This window comes from Danio rerio, chromosome 10 (assembly GCF_052040795.2).
Source record: "Danio rerio strain M-AB ecotype USA chromosome 10, GRCz13ab, whole genome shotgun sequence".
NCBI lineage: Eukaryota > Metazoa > Chordata > Actinopteri > Cypriniformes > Danionidae > Danio > Danio rerio.
Genome location: NC_141030.1, coordinates 49,424,397 through 49,447,500, shown reverse-complemented (window position 1 = coordinate 49,447,500; position 23,104 = coordinate 49,424,397). Strand labels below are relative to the sequence as shown.

Genomic DNA, 23,104 nt, shown 5'->3' with positions numbered 1-23,104 from the left:
ACGCTGTGGTAAGCTTTAACAGAGACTAAGTCAAAGGAAAATGAATGAATGACTGATTTCTCTTCTGTTTGCCAGGATGACAGCCAGAATATTCGACCTGAAACTCTTCAGTATTCTGCTTATATTAAAAGTGGCTGCACTATTATTGTACTGAGCATTAGACAGGGTCCTCAACAGAACGACAGTAAAACATTTACATAGATCAACAAAATGATTGTAAAAGATCTCACCGCCTCCAGTGTGAACGCAGTTATAAAACTGAGTGTGTGTGTGTGTGTGTAATGAAGACAGTAAAATCACTGCGATTCAGAACCGCTGGAATCAGCACAGCTGTATGGAGTCAGTTCAACTGTACACGAGGATGCCTCGATCACACAGCTGGAGTTCTGCTGGATGTTAATCTGGTTTATTACAGGTCATTATTGCCTTTACCTCTCCTTCAGCATCTGGTTGCTCTTCTGCAGGTCCAGTGGCAGATCCTGCAGCTCCAGCTTCTCCTTCAGGCTGCAGATCTCCGCCTCGTAGTACGCTCTGAGGTCAGAGATGTGCCGCGAGTGTTTCTCTCTCAGGTTTTGCCTGAGCCTGAACAATACAACACAAATGTCATCCACAGGTAGTCCGATTACATTACCATAAATGCATAATAAAAGTAATCTAAATGTAATCTAAAAGTAGTCAGATTACATTACCATAAATGTATAACAAGTAATCTAAATGTAATCCAAATATAGTCAGATTACATTACCAAAAATGCATAATAAAAGTAATCTAAATGTAATCTAAAAGTAGTCAGATTACATTACCCTAAATGCATAATAAATTAAATTTAATTGTAATAAAAGTAATCTAAATGTAATCCAAAATTAGTCTAATCCTAGTAACAAAAATCTGCAATAAAGTATTATATAGTAATCCAAAAGTAGTCAGATTACATTACCCCACAAATGCATAAAAAAAGTAATCTAAATGTAATCCAGCAGTAGTCAGATTATGGTACAGTGAGGTTTACTGCAGTATTCTTACAGCGAGAGCACTATGGGGTCCTGCGGGGCGTCTGTGGGCCGTCTGCGGGCTGCTGGTGGAGTGTCCTGTGCAGGCGCTCTCTGCTTCACCGTCAGCGTGGCCGTCTGGCTACACTCGTCCTCATGCGCACACACACTGCTGCTGCTGGCGCTGGAGTTGCAGCCGGTGCCGGACACACTGCTGAAGCGGGACGGAGACGTGCAGACGGAGGTGCGGCCCGAGAGTTTCTGCAGGACAGATGAGCACAGAGTCAGCATCTGCAGGAGGACCACATGTCAAAACACACACGCACACACGAACACACAGACACACACACAGAGAGAGAGAGAGAGAGAGAGAGAGAGAGAGAGAGAGAGAGAGAGAGAGAGAGAGAGAGAGAGAGAGAGAGAGAGAGAGAGAGAGAGAGAGAGAGAGAGAGAGAGAAACATACATAAAGGGACACACACGTCCACGCAAAAATACAGACATCCACACACACACACAAACACACATACATGCATATGCATACACACACACACACACACACACATATCCACAAAAAGACACACGCACACACACACCTGAGCAGTGGAGTCACACTCTGCGCCTCTGGGATCTGCTCTCCTGTTCTGATAAATCTCCCGCAGAGACACACACTTCTCCTCCTCTGGTGTCTGAGATCACACACACACACACACACACACAGAAACACACTCTTTTAGTAGCACAACACACAGGTTGAGCTCCAGCTCCTGCATGAGTGCCCATCTATAATGATGACTACACAGTAAAGGGCAGACTGAGCTAGTAACAGAGAGAGGAGAAAGGCTCGCCGTCTGCTTATCATTCTAACACGTGTGCAGTGTACATGTTGATGGACAAAACAGCGTTCGTGGTTGGATCAAAACACTGATGGCGTTTGTGCTCTATAACGACAGCACTACTCAAAGGCAGCATGTTTCCCGAGCACATCTTCCCTGAACGCTGTGGGTGTTTCCCTGTGTTTACTGCGTTACCTGCGCTACAAAGGAAGCACTTGGGAAGTTGTCCGGCAGGGGGCGATATAAGTCACTCTCATCCAGCTTCCAATAGGAGAGGCCTGGAGAAACACAACAATAACACACACGTGATAATGTTCACAATCATTACCAACACACAGAGTGCTCATTAAACACTACACCACACTGTAAAGCAAGGTTACTACAGTCATTCACTCATTCCCCTTCAGCTTAGTGTCTTATTCATCAGGGATCGACACAGCGGAATGAACCACCAATTATTCCAGCATACGTTTTGCACGGTGGATGCCTTTGCAGCTGCAACCCAGTACTGGGAAACACCCATACACACTCATTCACACACACACACACACACACACACACACACACACACACACACTCATACACTACGGCCAGTGTAGTGGATCAGTTCCCCTATAGCGCATGTGTTTGGACTGTGGGGGAAACCGGAGCACCCGGAGGAAACCCACATGAAGGCAGGGAAAACATGCAAACTCCACACAGAAACTGATTTTGGTTTGCTTCATTAATGGCGTTGTTAGCTTTAGTTTCAGTTTAGTGAACACATTTCAGATATATTAGTTGTTAGTAATTGTAGTTTGTCAGAGGGAACAGAACATTAGAGTTTAAAGTTTAAAGGGAGCTTACATTTACTCTAGCGCAAAACTCTGAGCGATAAAATGCAATGATGATCAAACACTGAAGCCGAAACCACACAAATGCAGCTAACAAAAGTAAAAATCTCGACGAATTCAGACAATCTTCATCATATTAAAGATCATACTGTATATGTGGGTAAATGTACCTCTGTGCATTATTAGCAAACAAATAAAAGCTAGAACACACGTTTTCTGTTTACACTGTAAAGCTGTGCGTGTATAATCTGCTGTGGGCTGATGTGTTTGGCACCATCTACTGGTATCTCTCTAAACTGCAGCAGCTCAGACTGACGACTTATTAATTCTTTTCATCAAGTATTATTGTATTTCAGTCAGTTTTCAGTGACTGTTGATAGTTTTGTTTAGTTTGTTTTAGGTTTAATTTATTATCATTCATAACATTTTATTTCAGTCAGTTGTTGTGACCCTTGTGGGTTTAGTTTAGTTTAAATTTAATGTTATTTTTATTTTGGTTAACTCCACTTTTTCAGTGATGGCTTACAGTTTTTTGTTTTAGTTCTAAATGTTTTATTTTATTTTAGTCAGTTTTTCTGTGACTATTCGTTTTATTTTAGTTTAGTTGTTAATATTGTAATTTCTTTATTTAATTTCAGCAGCTTTTTTCTGTGACTGTTAGTATTTATATTTAGTTTTTAATTTATTGAAATTTATTGTATTTTATTTCAGCTTGTTTTTAGTGACTGTTGTTAGTTTAATTGAGTTTTCATTTATTGTAAATGTTTATTTTATTTAAGTTAAAGACATTGTGCTTGATCAGTGTTACCTGAGGTTTCAGACGCCACGCTGTCAGCTCTCTGTAGAGGAATCACACCGAGCGAGACTGCACTGCTCACACACTGAGAAACACAGAACACACTTAATAATAAGCAAAAAGCAGACGTGTCGTTATAAACTGGCATGCTTTAATGCATCAGGGCTCAAATTCACAACACACCAACCAGCAGCTGCTGAACGACAGATGTAGGAAAAAATCATAATGAATAATGAGTGAGTGAATCCTCCATGCTCGCTTTAAGAGTGTTTCAGTGTTCTAGAGCTGAAACTAGATCAGAAATCAGTAAAAGTCTTAAATCACAAAGAAAAAAACCCCTAAACCATACTGACGGTTTCCAGAAATAATCCAGTTATCATCAAACATTTGAGCATGATGAGCTTTTAATAGGTGATTATTTTCATCAGTGAGCTTTCCCCGTTCAGTCAGAAATGGGTTTTCAAATATATATATATATATATTACATTTGTTTTGAAATGAAAAAAAAAAAAAATGAACCAAAAAAAATAAAAATAAAAATATATATATACACACACACACACACACACACACACACACACACACACACACACACACACACATATATATATGTTCTATAAATAAGAAATTGGCCATTTATATAGAATAGATATTTTAAAATATGCAAATATAGGTAAAAACATTTGTTGTGTTGTGCTGCTGAGCCCTGATTGTGTTGTTGAGTGGTGCAGTGTTAGATTACCGAGGGTGAAGTGTGTGTTTGCTCTGGAGATCCTGCTGCGCTCTTCTGCTGCTGCTGCTGTGCCGCACACACACCGCTCCTCTTCTGTTTGTGCCGTTGAGCCCACGAGGTCAGGGGCTGACTATACACACACACACATGCATGAGCGCACACACACACACACACACAAACACACGCATGCAAGCATTTACACACACACACACACAAACATGGCCACACACAGATGAACATAAGCACGAAGATGCATGCACACAAACAAATGCACAAGTACACACACATACAGATACACACAAACACATGCCCACACATCAATACATGCACACACAGATGCACACATACACACACACACACATGCACATGCACACATGCACATGCACGCACACACACACAAGCACGCAGATGCACACACACACACACACACACACACACACACATGCACGCACACACATGCACGCACACACACAAGCACGCAGATGCACACACAAGAAAAAAATAACAAACAATTAAAACAAATTACACACACATACACACACACTTATTTCCTACTGAACCTGAATATTGAGTAGGGGGCGGGGTTTTACTATTGCATCCCTCCTCTCATCTTTCTCTAATGGTAAGAGGGGGCGTGGCTAATCATGTTTCGGCCAATCAGAATCAGAGAATGACTGCTGCTCCAGAGCAGATGAACATGCTCAGATTTTGATTAAAGATTGAAAAATGAAAGTTTTAAGAGGATTAAATCCACTAATTGTTCACATAAAGACCGACAACGAGCGCTAGAAAATAAACGATGTACATTTGGATTTCATGCAGATTTTACACCGCAAAAAATACAAATATCAGCAGAAAACATTTATATTTAGAGAAAAAGTAGAATTTGCTCTGGTGTAAATATCAAACATATTCCTAAACCAAGACGAGCAGAATATAGAGTGTTGTGTTCAGAAACACAATGAGGAGAGTTTAACATCAAACAAGCTGAATAATCTGAGCATGGGGGAAGAGGGATAATCTAGGTTTTCATGTTGACATTAGATTATTCCTCTCCCCCATGCTCAGATTATTCAGCTAGTTTGATGTTGTGTTTCTGAACACAACACTATTTATTCTGCTCGTCTAGAAAAGCTTCTAAGACAGAAACTCAGAGTAAGAAAGGCCTGTGTTCAGTGCAGAGACGTGTATATGAGTGTTCACCTGATGCGTGTGTGTTTGTGGGTGTTCTGGGGGCCCGGGGACGGGGACGGGGTCAGGCTGGGGTTGGGGGACCACAGCAGCGCCTCCTGTCTGCCGGAGTCCAGCGCCTGCTCCCAGGCCGACAGCGTGCCGTACCCGCTGCTCTCCACCGTCAGCATGCCCTCCTCTGACCTGCTCTCCGCCGGGTCCTGTAGGGGTCTGGGGCTGCGGGCGGCGTCCTGAGACGGAGTCTGCCGGTTCTGGAGCTGCACTAAAGCTTTAATTTCATCCTGGATGAGCTGAGAGAACACAAACACCCATTCAGATCTCTCAGAGTTACGCTGTAATGAGCAGCGCATTTCAGCGAACACGAGCTCCGGGATGATGTTCAGTCAGTCTCCATCAGCGGAGTCCCTTTACTCATCAGGGGTCGCCACAGCGGAATGAACCGCCAACTATTCCAGCATAAGTTTTACAAAGCGGATGCCCTTCCAGCTGCAACCCAGTACTGGGAAACACCCATACACACACACACACACACACACACACACTGATCAGTTCCCCTATAGTGCATGTGTTTGGACTGTGGGGGAAACCGGAGCACCCGGAGGAAACCCACACCAACACAGGGAGAACATGCAAACTCCACACAGAAACACCAACTGACCCAGCCGAGACTCAAACCAGAGACCTTCTTGCTGTGAGGCACCACTGAGCCATCAACATAATAACATTGATAACGAGTAAATGATATAGTTTATACAGGGGTCCGGGCGACGCAGTGGCGCAGTAGGTAGTGCTGTCACAGCAAGAAGGTCGCTGGGTTTCTGGTTCAAGCCTCGGCTCAGTTGCCATTTATGTGTGGAGTTTGCATGTTCTGCATGCGGTACAGGTGAATTGGGTAGGCTAAATTGTCTATAGTGTATGAGTGTGTGTGTGAATATGTGTGTGGATGTTTCCCAGAGATGGGTTGCAGTTGGAAGGTCATCTGCTGCATAAAACTTGCTGGATAAGTTGGCGGTTCATTCTGCTGTGGGGACCCCGGATTAATAAAGGGACTAAGCTGATAAGAAAATGAATGAATGAATGAATGCAGGGTCCATGCTGTGATGAACAGCAGATTCAAGAGCGTTTATTTAGAGCATCACTCATTTTAAATCAAGCCCCTCTGCCATAGCCCAGCACATGCAGCACCATTATAGTCTTTACTGCACTTAACATCTCACTTACACCTAATATTGATGTTAAAAAACGTCAGACATTTCCAAAAAGACAGACTGTTTGAAAAGGTCATGTTCAAAGAGCTTTAATAAAGCGTGTTGAGCTCAATACTGCTCATATTCAAATGCAGAGTCTGAAATTTTGATAATGCATTATTCCTTATTGTACAAGACTCAAATTGAAGATTTAATTGAAGAATTTCTCAGATTTGACAAGTGAGTACAATAGTTCAGATAAAACCATAACATTTAACATCTCACAACTCTTCACAGTGGAGCTGCTGAGAGTGTTCTCACTGATGGCATCTCCCTTGGTATGAGCACAGCCGTGTGTCTGACAACAGCACCAGTGAGAGGGTCATAAAGTCAGCTGAGAGGTCTGTTGGAGTGAACATGACATCTATCAAGGAACTTTATCAACGACGTTGTCGGTCTAGGGCAAATAGCATTTTAGGGGATCCAACCCACCCTGGCCATCGCCTGCTCACGCTCATGCCATCAGGCAGGCGTTACAGTAGCCTGAGGAGCTTCAGTGCGGTTTCCTCAGTCTTTATCCTGTCAGACGTTTGAATAATACCATTTCATAAACATTATGGATGGCTAGTGTGAAATAATAAATCAATAAATAGTTAAACTAGCATGAATTTTAATATTACAATAAATGGTGAAATAGGTATTTAAGTATTAAGTTATTCTCTTCAGAGATTTTAAAATAGGTTATACAGTATCTGACTTATATAACTATATTCTTATGGAAATCATTCATTCATTCATTTTCTTGTCGGCTTAGTCCTTTTATTAATCCGGGGTCGCCACAGCAGAATGAACCGCAAACTTATCCAGCTAGTTTTTACGCAGTGGATGCCCTTCCAGCTGCAACCAATCTCTGGGAAACATCCACACACACATTCACACACACACTCATACACTATGGACAATTTAGCCTACCCAATTCACCTGTACCACATGTGTTTGTACTGTGGGGGAAACCGGAGCACCCGGAGGAAACCCACGCCAACACAGGGAGAACATGCAAACTCCACACAGAAACGCCAACTGAGCCAAGGTTCAAACCAGCGACCTTCTTGCTGTGAGGCGACAGCACTACCTACTGCGCCACTGCGCCGCCTTTTATGGAATTATAAAAGCTTATTTATCATGTTAGGGTTTTTTAGTGTCTGTATTGTGGTGTTTTTATGTTCTCGTTGGGTCTGTTGCAGCGTAATTAGTTCTGCATTACAGTTCTATTTTAATGTTTTGAATGAGAAAAATAAAGGAAACTGAACTGATGAACAATTTTTATTTAAAATTTTATTCCTATTTATTATTATTAATTATTATTATTATTATAACACTTTTTTTAAATGTAAAAAAGTTCCTCTTAGCAGTTATTATTATTTTTAATTGTCCAATGACTTGCCTAATTCCCCTAACTTTACCCTAATTACCCTAGTGAAGCCTTTACATGCCACTGTAAGCTGAATACTAGTGTCTTGAAGAATATCTAGTCTAATATTATGTGCTGTCATCATGGAGAAAAGACATCAGCTATTAGACATTAATTCTTGCAACCACAATCTTTACAAGAATAAAAATAACATTAGAAATCAAAGTCCATCATGAACAAACCAAAAAAGTGTGATAAATAGTAATAATTGTAGTTTATATATATTTAAATGTATATCTGCATGCTAGTTGATTTAGATTGCACAGAATAAACACACTGATAATTCAAAGTGCTTTACATAAACAAGTATTAAAACAAACATAAAACACAAGTATAACCAGGAGAGAATTGATCAAACACTTTAAATTGTAATATTCATCAGACAAAAGTGAAGCACAACACTAAACAGCACAATCAGAAGAGCTTTCAGAAATAGAGCCGCATCACTACAGCTGATGAGCAAACACAGACGCATCTGAAACTCACACAAACGTCTTGTCATGTCAGTTTACACTTGAGCAGCTGCATCAACACTGAAGTCTATTTAACTGATTATATTTTAATTCCTTTACAACATCGATGCTGCAAAAGGCAGCGGGTGTAAACTGGCATAGCCAGATTAAGCGTTCACCAGAAGATTATCAGTAAACACCAGCTCCGCATGTCCCCTAGTAAACACTTCAGAACGACTGATCACTAATACAGCCAGAGACACTCATTTCTGTCAGTCATGCAGTGTTGAACATCAGGTGTGTGTCCTGTACCTGTATCTGGCACTGGTACTGCTCCTGCTGGGCCAGGATCTGCTCCTGATACTGTTTCTCCACCAGCTGAAACAGATGCAGCCAGCGGCCCTGATGGAGACACGAACACTGTCAGAGGAACACGAGCACACTCACGCCCGCGGTACCAGACTCACTCTACACAATGCTCTGCCCCTACACTCTAATGGACAGACGGCTGCTTCTCACTCAGGGCTGCTGATTATGCTAATGAGAGGGAGAGACGGGCACTAGTGGGCGGGGCTTTTCCCCTCTGATGACATGTACGCAGGGAGAATGCCAATCAGAGTGTGTCTGCATCACGTCTGATTATAATAAACACAACTCACTCATGATGAGCATCAGAGGCTGCGGGAGATGTTCATACACTGCTAACACACACACACACACACACACACACACTGGGTTTAAAGCCCTTATAGAAGTCATTTTTGAATAATAGGAGCCCTTGAAAGGCACTTGTGCGGCTCTGGCTCGTGTAGTCAGGCATCAGGTGCATTATGGGACACAGTGTGTGTGTGTTTGTGTATGGGACACATCTGCGCACCTCACAGTTCCTCCAGATCTGGGGGTCGGTCTCTCCGCTGCTCTGGATCTCCTGCACCAGGGCCCGCAGAGTCTCCATGGAGCTGGGGTTGATGAAGGGCAAACTGCGGCCTGCGCTTCCCAGACACAGACTCCTGCGGGACACACACACACACACACACACACACACACACACACACACACACACACACACACACACACACACACACACACACACACACACACACACACACATACACACACTTAGTTATTTTAATCAGAATGACTAATAGTGATTAAAGCAACACTACACAGAGCAGATGAGTCAATATGTTATAGAGGACTTTATAAAGCAATACCCCACACGAATATTGATCATCAAGACTCATCAGCAGCTTAAATCCTACAACTTTTTAATATTTTATTCTTTAATGGGCAGCACAGTGGCGCAGTGGTCAGCACTGTGGCCTCACAGCAAGAAGGTCTCTGGTTTGAGTCTCGGCTGGGTCAGTTGGTGTTTCTGTGTGGAGTTTGCATGTTCTCCCCGTGTTGGTGTGGGTTTCCTCCGGGTGCTCCGGTTTCCCCCACAGCCCAAACACATGCGCTATAGGGGAACTGATCCACTACACTGGCCGTAGTGTATGAATGTGTGTGTGTAAATGAGTGTGTATAAGTGTTTCCCAGTACTGGGTTGCAGTTGGAAGGGCATCCACCATGTAAAACATATGCTGGAATAGTTGGTGGTTCATTCCGTTGTGGCGCCCCCATATCAATAAGGCACTAAGCCGAAAGAAAATGACTGAATGTCTACAATAGCAGCACGTGTGTGTGTGTGTGTGTGTGTGTGTGTGTGTGTGTGTGTGTGTGTGTGTGTGTGTGTGTGTGTGTGAGTCTGACCGTATGGCGTGCGGAGCAGACACCGTGTCTTCTGAGGATCCTCCAGACGCCTCGCTCTGCTTTCCTCCATGTTCGTGGCTCAGGGCCACAGAGCTGGACGCGTCTTCCGAGATGCTGTCATCAGTGGACATGATTACACCCCCGAGTGTGTGTGGAGAGCGCTGCGGAAAACACAACACACACTTACTCAAAACTACAGCATACTCAGCACACAGGCGGCTGAACACTGCTTGAAGGGTCGGTTCACACAATAATTGCTCACTGTTTACTCCCCGTATGTGATTCCAAACATTCTTTAACCTGTTGAACACTGAAGAAGATATTTTGAAGAATGCTGAAAACCGGTAACCATTGACTTGCATAGTAGGAAAAGCTAATACTGTAGGGGTCAATGGTTACCGGTTTCCAACTGCACAATACTGGGAAACTCTGACACTGTGAGATCTGGCTTTGCCGCTGTATTTATTTGTGATGTGAATACGACTTTAGCAGATGATTTGACGAGCTCTGCTGAGAAACATTTCACTCCTGTAGATCCACTGGGATGATCAAGCCTTCTGTGCAGGGCATCTGCATTAATTATAATAAATCACTAATCAAAACTAAATAAATAATCAGTGCTTTAGGGTTTTCTGAAGAGCCTAACAGTATTACTGTACAGAAATTCAACAGTCACATGTAAAACAACAAGGTCAAATAATAAAATACTGCATTTTATAAATATTTAAAATAATAATACAATTTAATAATAACTTTCACTCACTCTTCTTCAGCTTAGTCTCTTATTCATCAGGGGTCGCCACAGCGGAATGAACCGCCAACTATTCCAGCATATGTTTTACACAGCGGATGCCCTTCCAGCTGCAACCCATCACTGGGAAACACCCATACACACGCATTCTCACACACACACACTCATACACTACGGCCAGTGTAGTTGATCAGTTCCCCTATAGCGCATGTGTTTGGACTGTGGGGAAACCTGAAGGAAACCCATGCTAACACGGGGAGAACATGCAAACTCCACCAACTGACCAAGCCAAAGCTCGAACCAGAGACCTTGTCGCTGTGAGGCGAGTGTGCTACACACTGTGCCACCGTGACACCAATCTCTTTATCATTCAACCTTTATTAAATAATCTAATCCCGTGATGGGACAATATTGCGATATCGATGCTCAACCTATACATTGTGCAGCCCTATTTCCAACATTCTTCAGAATATCTGCTTTAGCGTTCAACAGAGTAAAGACACTCATGAAGGTTTGGAACAGAGGGAGGGAGAGTAAATGATGACCATCTTAATTTTAGTGTGAACTGACCCTTTACACATCCTGCTGAGCTACAGCTCAAATATTAAAGGTGCAGAGTGTGAGACTGACCCCCAGTGGTTGAACTCGGTATTGCACTCCTGGATCAAAACAAACCCAAGCACAGGTTGCCAGATTGACCGACAGGATCGAGTCTGACGACTGAGTGTAAAGGCTGATCTAAAGCGTCTCCTATATGAAAGCAGCGGCAGCAGACAGAAGGAATATTCTCCATATTACAGGAGTTTTAGTCCTGATCAACAGCTGGAATTGATTGATTAGAGACGCTTCAGTTCCTCACAGCTGAACACTGATCAGCTCAGCTCAGCTCACGTGCTGTATTCAGTGTTAAACGCTGATAATGTGAGTCTGACAGGACGATTATCAGCACACTACTGACAGCAGCAGCAGAGAGTTCAGCTCAGATCTGGAGAACACACAATAAAGCGTCTGAAACTGAACCTCAGACCTGCAGAGCAACACACAGCAGTGATCCAGCATCTACATGAACCCTGTTCACGAGCTGTAATGTGTGTTGATGAGAGTATAGAGCTCAGCGCTGTGCTGGAGTCAGTGAGTCCGCTATTCTGTGCTTCAGTGTTTACACTTCTGTCCTGCTTCATCTGCTGTAAACTGCTCATCACTGCGCATCTCCTCATGTAGCGTGGTGTCAGCACACGGGGTTACAGTGTGACCTGCTCAGCTGATGTTTACACTCCTAATATTGATATTATTTGCTCATTAATCACCTCATGTGGAACTCTGAATCTGCAGCTCATTTCAGAGTCTGCTACTGTCCACCAGAGGGCGCGTTTCAGTCACAGACGCACACTCTGAGAGTCTTCCTGACTGAACTGATGAATGAAATGCGCTGTTTTCCACCGTCTGGCAACCCGGTGCTGGAATATGATTGGCTAAACTGGCAGTGGGCGGGTTAAAGAGGCCAGAACACAGACAGACGCTCCGGCACGTAACGCACATGTCCACAGCTGAATATCTGACTCCAGCATTGAGTTTCAGATCATCAGGAGATTCACTGAGCATGATCTGAATATCTGCACACACACATGATGATGATGATGATGCAGGAGAGTCACACACTCACACACAGCAGCTTTAATTTCACAGCAGAACAACAACTTAACCTGAATCATATCACAGATCATCATGCTGATATCATTAATCAGCTGATTCACAACATCATAGAGAAATTATTACATATATAACAGAGATAAACACACACACACACACACACACAGCGCAGTTCTCATGTGATTTTAAAATGAGCTCAAACACACACTATATTAAGGACAAAAGAGGTGATTCTTCACAAAAACACACTGATGATTTATATAACACACACACACACACACACACACGTGATGCTGAGACCTTCAGAACCAGTGTGTGTGTCTGGAAGTTTTGAATTGTCTCAGAGAATTAAATACACACATACACATATATATATATATATATATATACACACACACACACGCACGCACGCACGCACGCACGCACTAGCACAATGCTGAGAATTTCAGAATCAGTGTGTTTGTCTGGAAATTGTGAATCTCCCCTGAGAATTAAACACACACACAAACAGACAGACAGACAGACAAACACACACACACACACACACACACACACACACACACACACACACACACACACACAATGTCGAACATGATGCTGTGAGCTTTAGAATCAGTGTGTGTGTGTGTGTGTGTGTGTGTGTGTGTGTGTTTAATTTTCTGAGATGATTTACAACAGCTTCACACACACACACACACACACACACACACACAGAGAGACACACAGAGACACACACGCACGCGCGCGCGCGCGCGCACACAAATGATGTCACACATGATGCTGAGAGCATCAGTGTGTGTGCCTAGAAGTCTTGAATCGTGTAAGAGAAATAAACACACACACACACACACACACACACACACACAGTGAGACAGAAAGAGACTGACTGACTGACAGACTCGGCGATGGCGCTTCCTGTTCCTCTCTCTCACACTCAGACAGAGACACGAACACACACTGCAGCTGTGGCCTGCTGAACACACACAAACACACACACACACACACACTCCACACCGCGGCACTTACCAGTCGCTGGTCATAACTATAATCATAACTGTGTGTGTTCCTGCCATGGTGTCGTCAGCGGCCGCGCTCTTCTTCTGCAGCTCAACCTTCCGCTGTTCTCTGACACACACACTGCGCCGCGAGTCGACATTGGCCCGGAGAGTTCGAAACGAGCCGTCTGATTGGCCAGCACGCACAGCCAACGTCACTCTGAACTCCGCGATTGGCCGCTTTGTGGACTTCTGCGCATTTCAAGAGCACAACAGAGGCTCTGATTGGTTGATTTGTCTTGAGTGACTCCGCCTATATCTGCTTTCGTCAGGAAACCTACAGATTGCGATGTAAAAGGGTAAATATCCTGTTCAACAAACGCTTTAAAAACAACTGAAATCTACTGTGATTGTGTATTCTCAAGCAAATAAATAAGAAATAAATAAAAGAGTAAATATTATATTCACAGCAGTAAACTCTTCATCAGTGCCTAAAATGCAGAACTTTCTTTGTGACTTTAATTGTTTAATCACTACTTTACACAATGTTTACAGCAAAACTGTTCAAACTGAATTTAATAAAGACTTTGTAAATATTATTTAATTGGATAGATCGCCTGTTTTTTATTATCTTATTTATTATTTTTTTATTATTATTGTTAATTTTCCTTGTTTGTTATTGTACTTGATGTCGACCGTCGTTATGGTTAATATGATTGTATTGTTAAAACACAATAATAAACAAATTCATAAATAAACAAATAAATAAATAAATAAATAAACAAATAAATAAATAAAGGGAGGCATTTAATACACAATGAATGTCATATTTATTGACAGATATACAAAATTGCAAAGAGTGATCCTTTCTGTCTTTACATGAAAATACATTGCATTACACAAGGTAATAAATACAAATAAAGACCAAAGGAATGGAGTAAAGAAAAGCACAGACTGGTGTAAGCCATGCTGAGCCGCTGCGAGCGTGTGTGTGTGTGTGTGTGTGTGTGTGTGTGTGTGTGTGTGTGTGCTCTTCTGCTCAGTTCTGCAGAATATATAAAAGATGTATAAAAGATGAAACTCTTCTTCAGCTCCTCGTCTGCTGGTCATCTGGAAGAGCTGCGGCAGCGATTTGATGATGATGATGAAATGATGATGAAGATACTGCTAGGACCGGGCGTTCCTCTCTGTCTCTGCCAGACACTCGCGCACCAGCCCCCGGGCGTGAATGATGCCTTCAAAACACAGAAACAGAGAATCGACTAAGAGGAATGCACAATCCAGACAGCAGAACCGCACACAACACCAGCGTTAAAGGGACAGTTTACCCTAAAACTACAACGCTGTCATCATTCACTTCTTTCAAACTCTTATGAGTTCCCTTCATCTGCTGAACACAAAGAAGATATTTAAAATGCTGAATTCCTGTCACCATCGACTTCAGTAGCATTAGCTTTTCCTTCTATGTAAGTCAATGGTTACCGGTTTTCAACATTCCTCAAAATATCTTCTTCAGTGTTGATCAGATGAAGGGAACTGAAGGAGCTTTGTAAACAGTAAATGTTGATTTTGGGGAGATCTGTCACATTCAGCTGGGATTTTCCTTGACTCAGTTTCATGAAAGCAGGCTAAATTAAGCTGAACTAAGTTACTTTGGAGATTTATTATTTGCAGCTAGCCTGATCCAGAGCCAGGGTAAGACTAATGCTAATCCTAGTGATTCATCTGTTAGTTTCACTCTGAATCATGCAAGAGTTTAAAGTGTTTTACAGTCATTCTGTGTCCTTGACCATTTACATATAAATAACAACTGTTAGAAGAAAAACAACGTATGAGGATTAACATATCCTTAACATAACCTCAACATATCCTTAACATAACCTCAACATATCCTTAACATAACCTCAACATAACCAGAACAAAACCTCAACATAACCAGAACATAACCTCAACATAACCTCAACATAACCAGAACATAACCTCAACATAACCAGAACATAACCTCAACATAACCAGAACAAAACCTCAACATAACCAGAACATAACCTCAACATAACCTCAACATAACTTCAACATAACCAGAACATAACCTCAACATAACCAGAACATAACCTCAACATAACCTCAACATAACCAGAACATAACCTCAACATAACCAGAACATAACCTCAACATAACCAGAACATAACCAGAACATAACCTCAACATAACCTCAACATAACCAGAACATAAACTCAACATATCCTTAACATAACCAGAACATAACCTCAACATAACGAGAACATAACCTCAACATAACCAGAACATAACCTCAACATAACCAGAACATAACCTCAACATCATAACCAAAACAACCTCAACATACACTTAGCATAACCAGAACATAACCTCAACATATCCTTAACATAACCTAAACATATCCGTAACATAACCTCAACATACTCTTAACATAACCTCAACATAACCTTAACATAACCTCAACATATTCTTAACATAACCTCAACATATCCTTAACATAACCTTAACATAACCTCAACATATCCTTAACATAACCTCAACATATCCTTAACATAACCTCAACATATCCTCAACATAACCTCAACATAACCTCAACATATCCTTAACATAACCTCAACATATCCTTAACATAACCTCAACATATCCTTAACATAACCTTAACATTTCCTTAACATAACCTCAACATATCCTTAACATAACCTCAACATATCCTTAACATAACCTCAACATATCCTTAACATAACCTCAACATATCCTTAACATAACCTCAACATATCCTTAACATAACCTCAACATTTCCTTACCATAACCTCAACATATCCTTAACATAACCTCAACATATTCTTAACATAACCTCAACATATCCTTAACATAACCTCAACATATTCTTAACATAACCTCAACATATCCTTAACATAACCTCAACATATCCTTAACATAACCTCAACATATCCTTAACATAACCTCAACATTTCCTTACCATAACCTCAACATAACCTCAACATATCCTTAACATAACCTCAACATATTCTTACCATAACCTCAACATATCCTTAACATAACAAAATGTAACAGGATAAGCAGGTAATCTGTGCGCGTGCGCGCGCGCGCACACACACGCACACACACACACACACACACACACACACACACACACACACACACACACACACACACACACACACACACACACACACACACACACACACACACCTCTCTTCAGTCGCTCCATGGCGCTTTTACTGCCGGCATATGTGGGTCTGATCTCCTTGCCCAGCTCCTCGATGATGGCCAGCAGCTCCGCATATTTACTCTGAGGAACCTGACCGCCATTCGGAACCTTACACAACACAACACAACACAACACAACACAACACAACATTATTATAAATATTAAACATTGCGGCATAAATGGGAGAGTTTGAAAAGAGATTTAAACCCCTGCTGCTCGATCATCACTGATTAATTATTATTGTCAGGTTATTAAAAATCTAAAAAAATATTAGTGTGTGTGTGTGTGTGTACCTGAGGGAAGCCCAGTGAAGGAGGACCGAAGTCATTCAGGATGGGTTTATAAGACTGAACTGATGCCATGGAGGACGCAGAGGAGGGTTTCCTGCACACACACATTGAGAGCTGAGTGAGTTTGTCTTTATGTTCACAGTGCGCTGATATTTTAATGTGAGATTAGCATAATTCCCCATAAAACACTTAAAGGCACAGAACACTCATCTCCTCTCCCTGCACTTCCACAGCCTGCCTGAGAATGCTGAACGCCTCAAACCCTTGACTACAGTGCTTTTCTTTTAATAAATCTTTCATTTCATTTTATTACAGAGTAAATCTTTTCCTTTTGGGGTAAACAGTCACTAAAAATGAGCTTTACAGTTAAACATGAGCAGTGTTTACTGTGCTAGCGCAGTGTTACTGGATCTGTGCAGGTTAATCCACTGAAACACTGTGTTCTGGTCATCTTCATGCTACTCTTCTCTGATGATGTCTGTTAGATTGGGGCCACTATGTGGATCACTAAATTCAGATCACTAGATTCGGGCCACGAGATTCATACCACACAACACGGGGACCTCTAGATTTGGGCCAATAGATCGAATCACTTGATTCAGGCCACTAGATTTTGATCACTAGATTTGGACCACTCAGTTCGGTCCAATAGATGTAGGCCACTAAATTTAGGCCGTTAGATTCAGACCACAAGATTGGGGCAACTAAATGTAGCCCACAAGATTCGGATCACTAAATTTGGGCCAATAGATTCGGTTTAGGGTAGACAGTAATTGAATAATATAAATTATTCTCGTTAACTTCCGGCCACAGCTGTATTCATTGGATAATCATAAAGACCGCGTGTGATCCGTCATTGCCCATATATGGTTCGGCCCGGTCTGGACCTGTGGTTCTGGATCGTGTGCGGCTGTGGCTCTGCAGCTTCAGCCGGGATCTGCGCTTCCTCCAGCGGCCGCCAGGGGTCCGCAGAGCCGCTCTCCGTCTGAGCGATCAATCAGCAGCCCGGAGACAATCATGGAGGAAACGGCACGGGCTGATCTGTTCTCTATAGCCCGATCCCGCGGCCTCCACGCGGAGCCAGAGCCGCCGAGCGCCCAGCGGAGCCCCGAGCCGCGGTGCAGGAGCGACGGAAGCGCGTGTTTCACCACGGTGATCATGGCGGAGCACCGGAGAGGATGCGCCCCGTAAATCCGCGCGGGAGAAACTGCTGTCTGTCGGTCGGTCCCCCAGGTGCTGTTTCTCTCCGCGATACACTAAACACGTCTGATCCCCGCCACACCGGAGCCCCGAAACCTCCCGGTGGTGTTCCCGGTGACCGGTGCTGGACTCACCTGAAGATCAGCGACCGGAGGAAGGAGAGAGTCCCGGAAATCAGCGGCGCGTCCCGCTTCTGCTCCCGCACTTTTGTTTACAGCGGAGCAGCGCCGGCAAATATGGCCGCGTCACAACTCATGACACCCACACTACTGTCCATCATCATCATCATCATCATCATCACACTCACAGCAGCGCGCGCACACACACACCCGTCCCGTGATAAACACCACACACACACACACCTCACTACTATTAAACAGATGATTTTGGCGGGATGGGGAGGATTTCACTGATGAGTGATGATCAATTATATTCTTAATCCTCACTCTGACTGACTGAAGGAAACCCCGAGCCCTGTCTGAGCTCTTACTACAGTTACTAGTCCTGCAGTGTGCGGACGTGTCTAAAATCACCACAACAGTAGAGAAGTGAACAACTGAAGGCTGAACACATGCAGAGCGCCAATATTGAGCCGCCACACACACACACACACACACACGCCCCGTGATAAACACACTACACACCGCACCTAAAAATATACCTGAAATACTGCGCGCACGCGCACACACACACACACACACACTGCTGAGGGAACACCCGAACATTCAGCGCGTGTCTTCAGGATGAACGCATTTGAGGGCTGATATGACCCGGATCTGCTTTACTGTGGAGGATCAGCGGAGGAGGATCGTGTCTGACCCGAGGGCCGCAATAGTGTACACAGACAGCAGCAGGGTCCATCAGGCTGTTAACTAGAAGATCTCATGTTTTAATTCCACATCAGGCAGGAAGAGCTCCATCATGTGTGATTAATCTGCATTATATTATAATAATATGCTCTTTAACTGTATTAAACGAGCGTCTAATAACTAAAACCACCTTAATTAAATCAAAATGACCCCTGATTAATTAAGAGACTGAGTCGAAAAGAAAATGAAGGATAAATACAGCTCTGCTGAACGCTGCACTCTGATTGGCTGCTGCTCACGCTCGGGTGTTTGGTTATTGTCAGATAAAGGCACAGCTAAAGTAGTTCCGGCAGGTTTAGAGCGCGTATCACTCCGCTGAATGATGAGAGTTATTCCAGCTACAGCAGTCAGAATCACAGCAGCAGATGTGGAGGACACGAGTGCTACAGTGTGGGAACTGCAGTCTGAGCAGAGTAATGAACATTACACTTCACATTATTGCCTAATAACCCAATAGCTCATCATCAACTATAGCAGTGTTTCTCAACCATGTTCCTGGAGGAGCAGCAGCTCTGCACATTAGCCAGGTCTCCTTCACCAAACACACCTGATTTAGCTCATTAGCAGACGGTGACCTGTAATGAGTCTCACACACAAAGGAGACATCCGAAACATGCAGTGCTGGTGCTTCTCCAGGAGCATGGTTGAGAAACACTGGTTTACAGCATGTCAAGATGAGAACGAGTCATTCTGAGCAGTGCTCACTGAAGTCCATCAGCAAGTATTAATAAACATGTTCAGTTAATGAGGGAAAGCTTGAGTTCTGATCATGTTAAAGAAACTACATCAGCCGTCTCAAACTCAAACAAGCTCTGCATAGTTCATCTCCAACCACCTCCATCTCCACCACACAGCTGCTTAACAGTCTCTAGTAGTGTTGAACATCTCGATTGGTTGATCAGCTGTTTTAGGAGTGGGGAAAACTGCAGGAATCCAGTTTAAGAGCCATGAGCTAAAGGGTCAGTTCCCCCACACATGACAATAGCGTCTTCATTTACTCACCCTTTAACTCTCACACCACCTTTATTTCTTCTGCTGAACACCAAATAAGATGTTTTGAAGAACGCTGGAAAAGGGTAACCATTGACTTCTACTGTATTTGTTTCACACTATTGAAGTCAATGGTTACAGGCTTGTAACATTTTTAAAGAGACAGTACACTCAAAAATCATTATTTACTCACTTTTTACTCTGACTATTCTGTTTGAAGAGGTTTAAAAAAAAATGTTGAAAACCGGTAACCATTGACTGCCATAATAGAAAAGCAGACACTATGGAAGTCAATGGTTACAGGTTTCCAGCATTCTTCAAAATATCATCTTTAGTGTTTGACAGAGAAGTGAAGCCTATAACAGTTTAACACACTCTCGGGTGAGTGCATTGCCAGTTATGGATGAACTGTCCCTTTAAAATTCTTCAAATACGCCAGAATTGTTTTTTCACCCTCTAAATATGAAATACGTGATTTATAGACACATAAACTCCTCCACGTGACGACATCGTGTCTTACAACTTTTTACCTTGCCACAGCCGCATCACCCTGCAGCCCAAGAGCGCTCCCTCACTCAAGCGGAGCTGGGAGCAGAGCCGGGTCAGTGTCTGGATAGGAACACTAGGCTGCTGTTGGCAGTGGTGTTAGTGAGGACAGCAGGGGGCGCTCAACCTGTGGTCTGCATGGGTCCTAATGCCCCAGTATAGTGAAGGGGACTCTATACTGTCAGTCTTTCAAGAGGAGACATCAAACTGAGGTCCATCGCAGGGTTTAGGGTGGGGATAACAGTGCTTTAAGGAAAAGCTATCAGTAATTTAGGGCGGAGCTAACAATAATTTAGGGTGGAGCTATCAGTAATTTAGGGCGGAGCTAACAATAATTTAGGGTGGAGCTATCAGTAATTTAGGGCGGAGCTAACAATAATTTAGGGTGGAGCTATCAGTGCTTTAAGGAAAAGGTTTCAGTAATTTAGGGCGGAGCTAACAATAATTTAAAGTTGAACTATCTGTGTTCAAGGAAAAGCTATGAGTAATTTAGGGCGGGGCAATCATTAATTTAGGGTGGAGCTATCAGTAACTTAGGGTGAGGCCATCATTAATTTAGGGCGGAGCAATCATTAATTTAGGGACGGAGCTATCAACAATTTAAGGCAGGACTATCATTAATTTAGGGTGGAGATATCAGTGCTTCAAGGAAAAGCTATGAGTAATTTAGGGCGGGACAATCATTAATTTAGAGTGGAGCTATCAGTAATTTAGGGCGGGGCTATTATTAATTTAGGGCAGGGCAATCATCAATTTAGAGTGGAGCTATCAGTAATTTAGGGCGGGGCTATTATTAATTTAGGGCAGGGCAATCATCAATTTAGGGTTGAGCTATCAGTAATTTAGGGTGGGGCTATCAGTAATTTAGGGAGGGGCTATCAGTAATTTAGGGCAGAGCTTTCAGTAATTTAGGGTGGGGCTATCAGTAATTTAGGGCAGAGCTTTCAGTAATTTAGGGTGGGGCTATCAGTGGTTTTCAGTCTTACAGATGAGACCTAAAACAGAGCTCCTGACTCTCTGTGCTCATTAATAACCTCAGGGCACTTCTGGTAAAGAGTAGGGGTGTAACCCCGGTGTCCTGGCCAAACTCCCTCCATCAGCTCCATCCACTGAACTGGCTCCATCACTGTCTCTCCACTCCACCTCTAGCTGGTGTGTGGTGAAGCACTGGCGCTGTTGTCCTGCACACTGGCGCTGTTGTCGTCATGTGTATGAACTGTATAAATGCACATGATTCACTTACTCTCACTTATAACTGCAGAATGTAAAGGTGAGCAGGCGTGACGTCTCCTCTCCTCCACTGAGCTGAACACAACAGAGGAGCACATCACATGAACCACAGCCGTCAAATCGAGGTAATCCACAAGATTTATTGGTCAAATGCAAGAGGTAGAGGTCTTGCAGTCAGTTATATTCTCTGTACATCAGATCCGTCAGTAGTGCAACTCGTGCAGAGATGAAGGACACGCAGAGCAGAAGAACATCACATGTCAGATATACACGGAGAGAGAAGAGTCCAACATGTACAGCAGACGAGCTCCGGGAGCCGCTCCTCCACACAACAACACAAAAACAAGAACCATTAAAAAGCAAGAGTTGGAGAGGCTCCAGCCGGCCCGCCACACGCTCTCAGACGGCCAGGAGACAGAGCCACGTCCTGAAGCGGAGCTGATCCATGCAGAGCGTCTGTCCGCATGCTGGAGGAGAAGCAGACCCCGGGGGACTGTGGGAAACCCTGAGCGCAGTCGGTCTGTCCTGTGCGTGAGTGTGTGTGTGTGTGTGTGTGTGTGTGTTACGTGAGAGGTGTGTGTGTGAGGCTCTGCGGGTGCAGCTGCTGCCATAAATGTTGCTGCTGCACCGCCAGCTGCTGACTCTGATCTGATGATGACAGGATGTTGACCAGCGGAGACACACAGTTCTGCGGGATGATCAGACCTGAGGAAAACACACACACACACACACACACACACACACACACACACACACACACACACACACACACACACACACACACACACACACACACACACACACACACACACACACACACACACACACACGGAGGAGGAGTGAGGCTCTGGCTGTGTCCCGAATCACACACTTCTGCACTGTATAGCATGTTAACAGCGTCTCTGCAGATATCATGATGTCAAATTTAAGACCTTTTACGATCTTTTTAAGACCATTAAGTATTAAATTTAAGACCTATATCGCAATATCAAGAACACACGACAGAAAATGTAAAAGCACAAAATTAGGGGTAAAATAAAGTTATTTAGATTGAACAGTAGTAAAGTCAGGTTAAATGCACCAGTGAACTACAGA

At 43.3% G+C, this 23,104-nt stretch overlaps 3 protein-coding genes across 19 annotated transcripts in view; all 3 read right to left on the bottom strand.

Annotated features, from left to right (window-relative positions):
• Positions 1-13,743, bottom strand: part of mphosph9 (M-phase phosphoprotein 9) — a 28,968-nt gene extending 15,225 nt beyond the window's left edge. For both annotated transcript variants that reach the window (XM_087271296.1, XM_087271297.1), the window contains exons 1-11: positions 13,666-13,743; positions 10,239-10,399; positions 9,364-9,496; positions 8,799-8,888; positions 5,389-5,666; positions 4,195-4,315; positions 3,465-3,537; positions 2,019-2,101; positions 1,584-1,676; positions 1,024-1,250; positions 433-582 (exon numbers count right to left, since the gene is read on the bottom strand). In XM_087271296.1, coding sequence (XP_087127422.1) covers positions 433-582; positions 1,024-1,250; positions 1,584-1,676; positions 2,019-2,101; positions 3,465-3,537; positions 4,195-4,315; positions 5,389-5,666; positions 8,799-8,888; positions 9,364-9,496; positions 10,239-10,369 — 1,379 coding nt within the window. In that variant the 5' untranslated portion in view covers positions 10,370-10,399; positions 13,666-13,743. The remainder of the gene's footprint in view (positions 1-432; positions 583-1,023; positions 1,251-1,583; positions 1,677-2,018; positions 2,102-3,464; positions 3,538-4,194; positions 4,316-5,388; positions 5,667-8,798; positions 8,889-9,363; positions 9,497-10,238; positions 10,400-13,665) is intronic.
• A 697-nt stretch (positions 13,744-14,440) lies between these two features.
• Positions 14,441-22,714, bottom strand: cdk2ap1 (cyclin dependent kinase 2 associated protein 1). Of its 3 annotated transcripts, none has more exons than XM_087271528.2 (4): positions 21,849-22,714; positions 17,178-17,268; positions 16,866-16,992; positions 14,441-14,869 (listed from the first exon to the last, which is right to left on the bottom strand). In XM_087271528.2, exons 2-4 carry the CDS (start codon positions 17,244-17,246, stop codon positions 14,802-14,804), a joined length of 264 nt encoding a protein of 87 aa, XP_087127654.1. In that variant the 5' UTR covers positions 17,247-17,268; positions 21,849-22,714; the 3' UTR covers positions 14,441-14,801. The 3 variants fall into 3 exon arrangements, with proteins under 3 accessions (XP_087127654.1, XP_087127653.1, XP_087127652.1); XM_087271527.2 differs by having other exon boundaries at positions 22,023-22,701; XM_087271526.1 differs by lacking the exon at positions 21,849-22,714 and adding an exon at positions 18,509-18,616.
• The window catches only part of sbno1 (strawberry notch homolog 1 (Drosophila)), a 31,636-nt gene continuing 30,661 nt past the window's right edge, over positions 22,130-23,104 (bottom strand). For 13 of the 14 annotated variants that reach the window (XM_087268708.1, NM_001199916.3, XM_087268709.1 and 10 more), the window contains 1 exon segment: positions 22,130-22,714. In XM_087268708.1, coding sequence (XP_087124834.1) covers positions 22,572-22,714 — 143 coding nt within the window. In that variant the 3' untranslated portion in view covers positions 22,130-22,571. 14 annotated transcript variants of the gene reach the window in all.

What these genes read in the sequence shown, in the direction of transcription:
- cdk2ap1 (XM_087271528.2), bottom strand. Translation starts at nt 17,246, where the DNA reads ATGGCATCAGTTCAGTCTTATAAACCCATCCTGAATGACTTCGGTCCT. An exon ending in CTTCACTGGGCTTCCCTCAG is followed by an intron (nt 16,993 to 17,177) that starts GTACACACACAC and finishes GTGTTGTGTAAG; the next exon opens with GTTCCGAATGGCGGTCAGGT. An exon ending in CATGGAGCGACTGAAGAGAG is followed by an intron (nt 14,870 to 16,865) that starts GTGTGTGTGTGT and finishes TGTGTTTTGAAG; the next exon opens with GCATCATTCACGCCCGGGGG.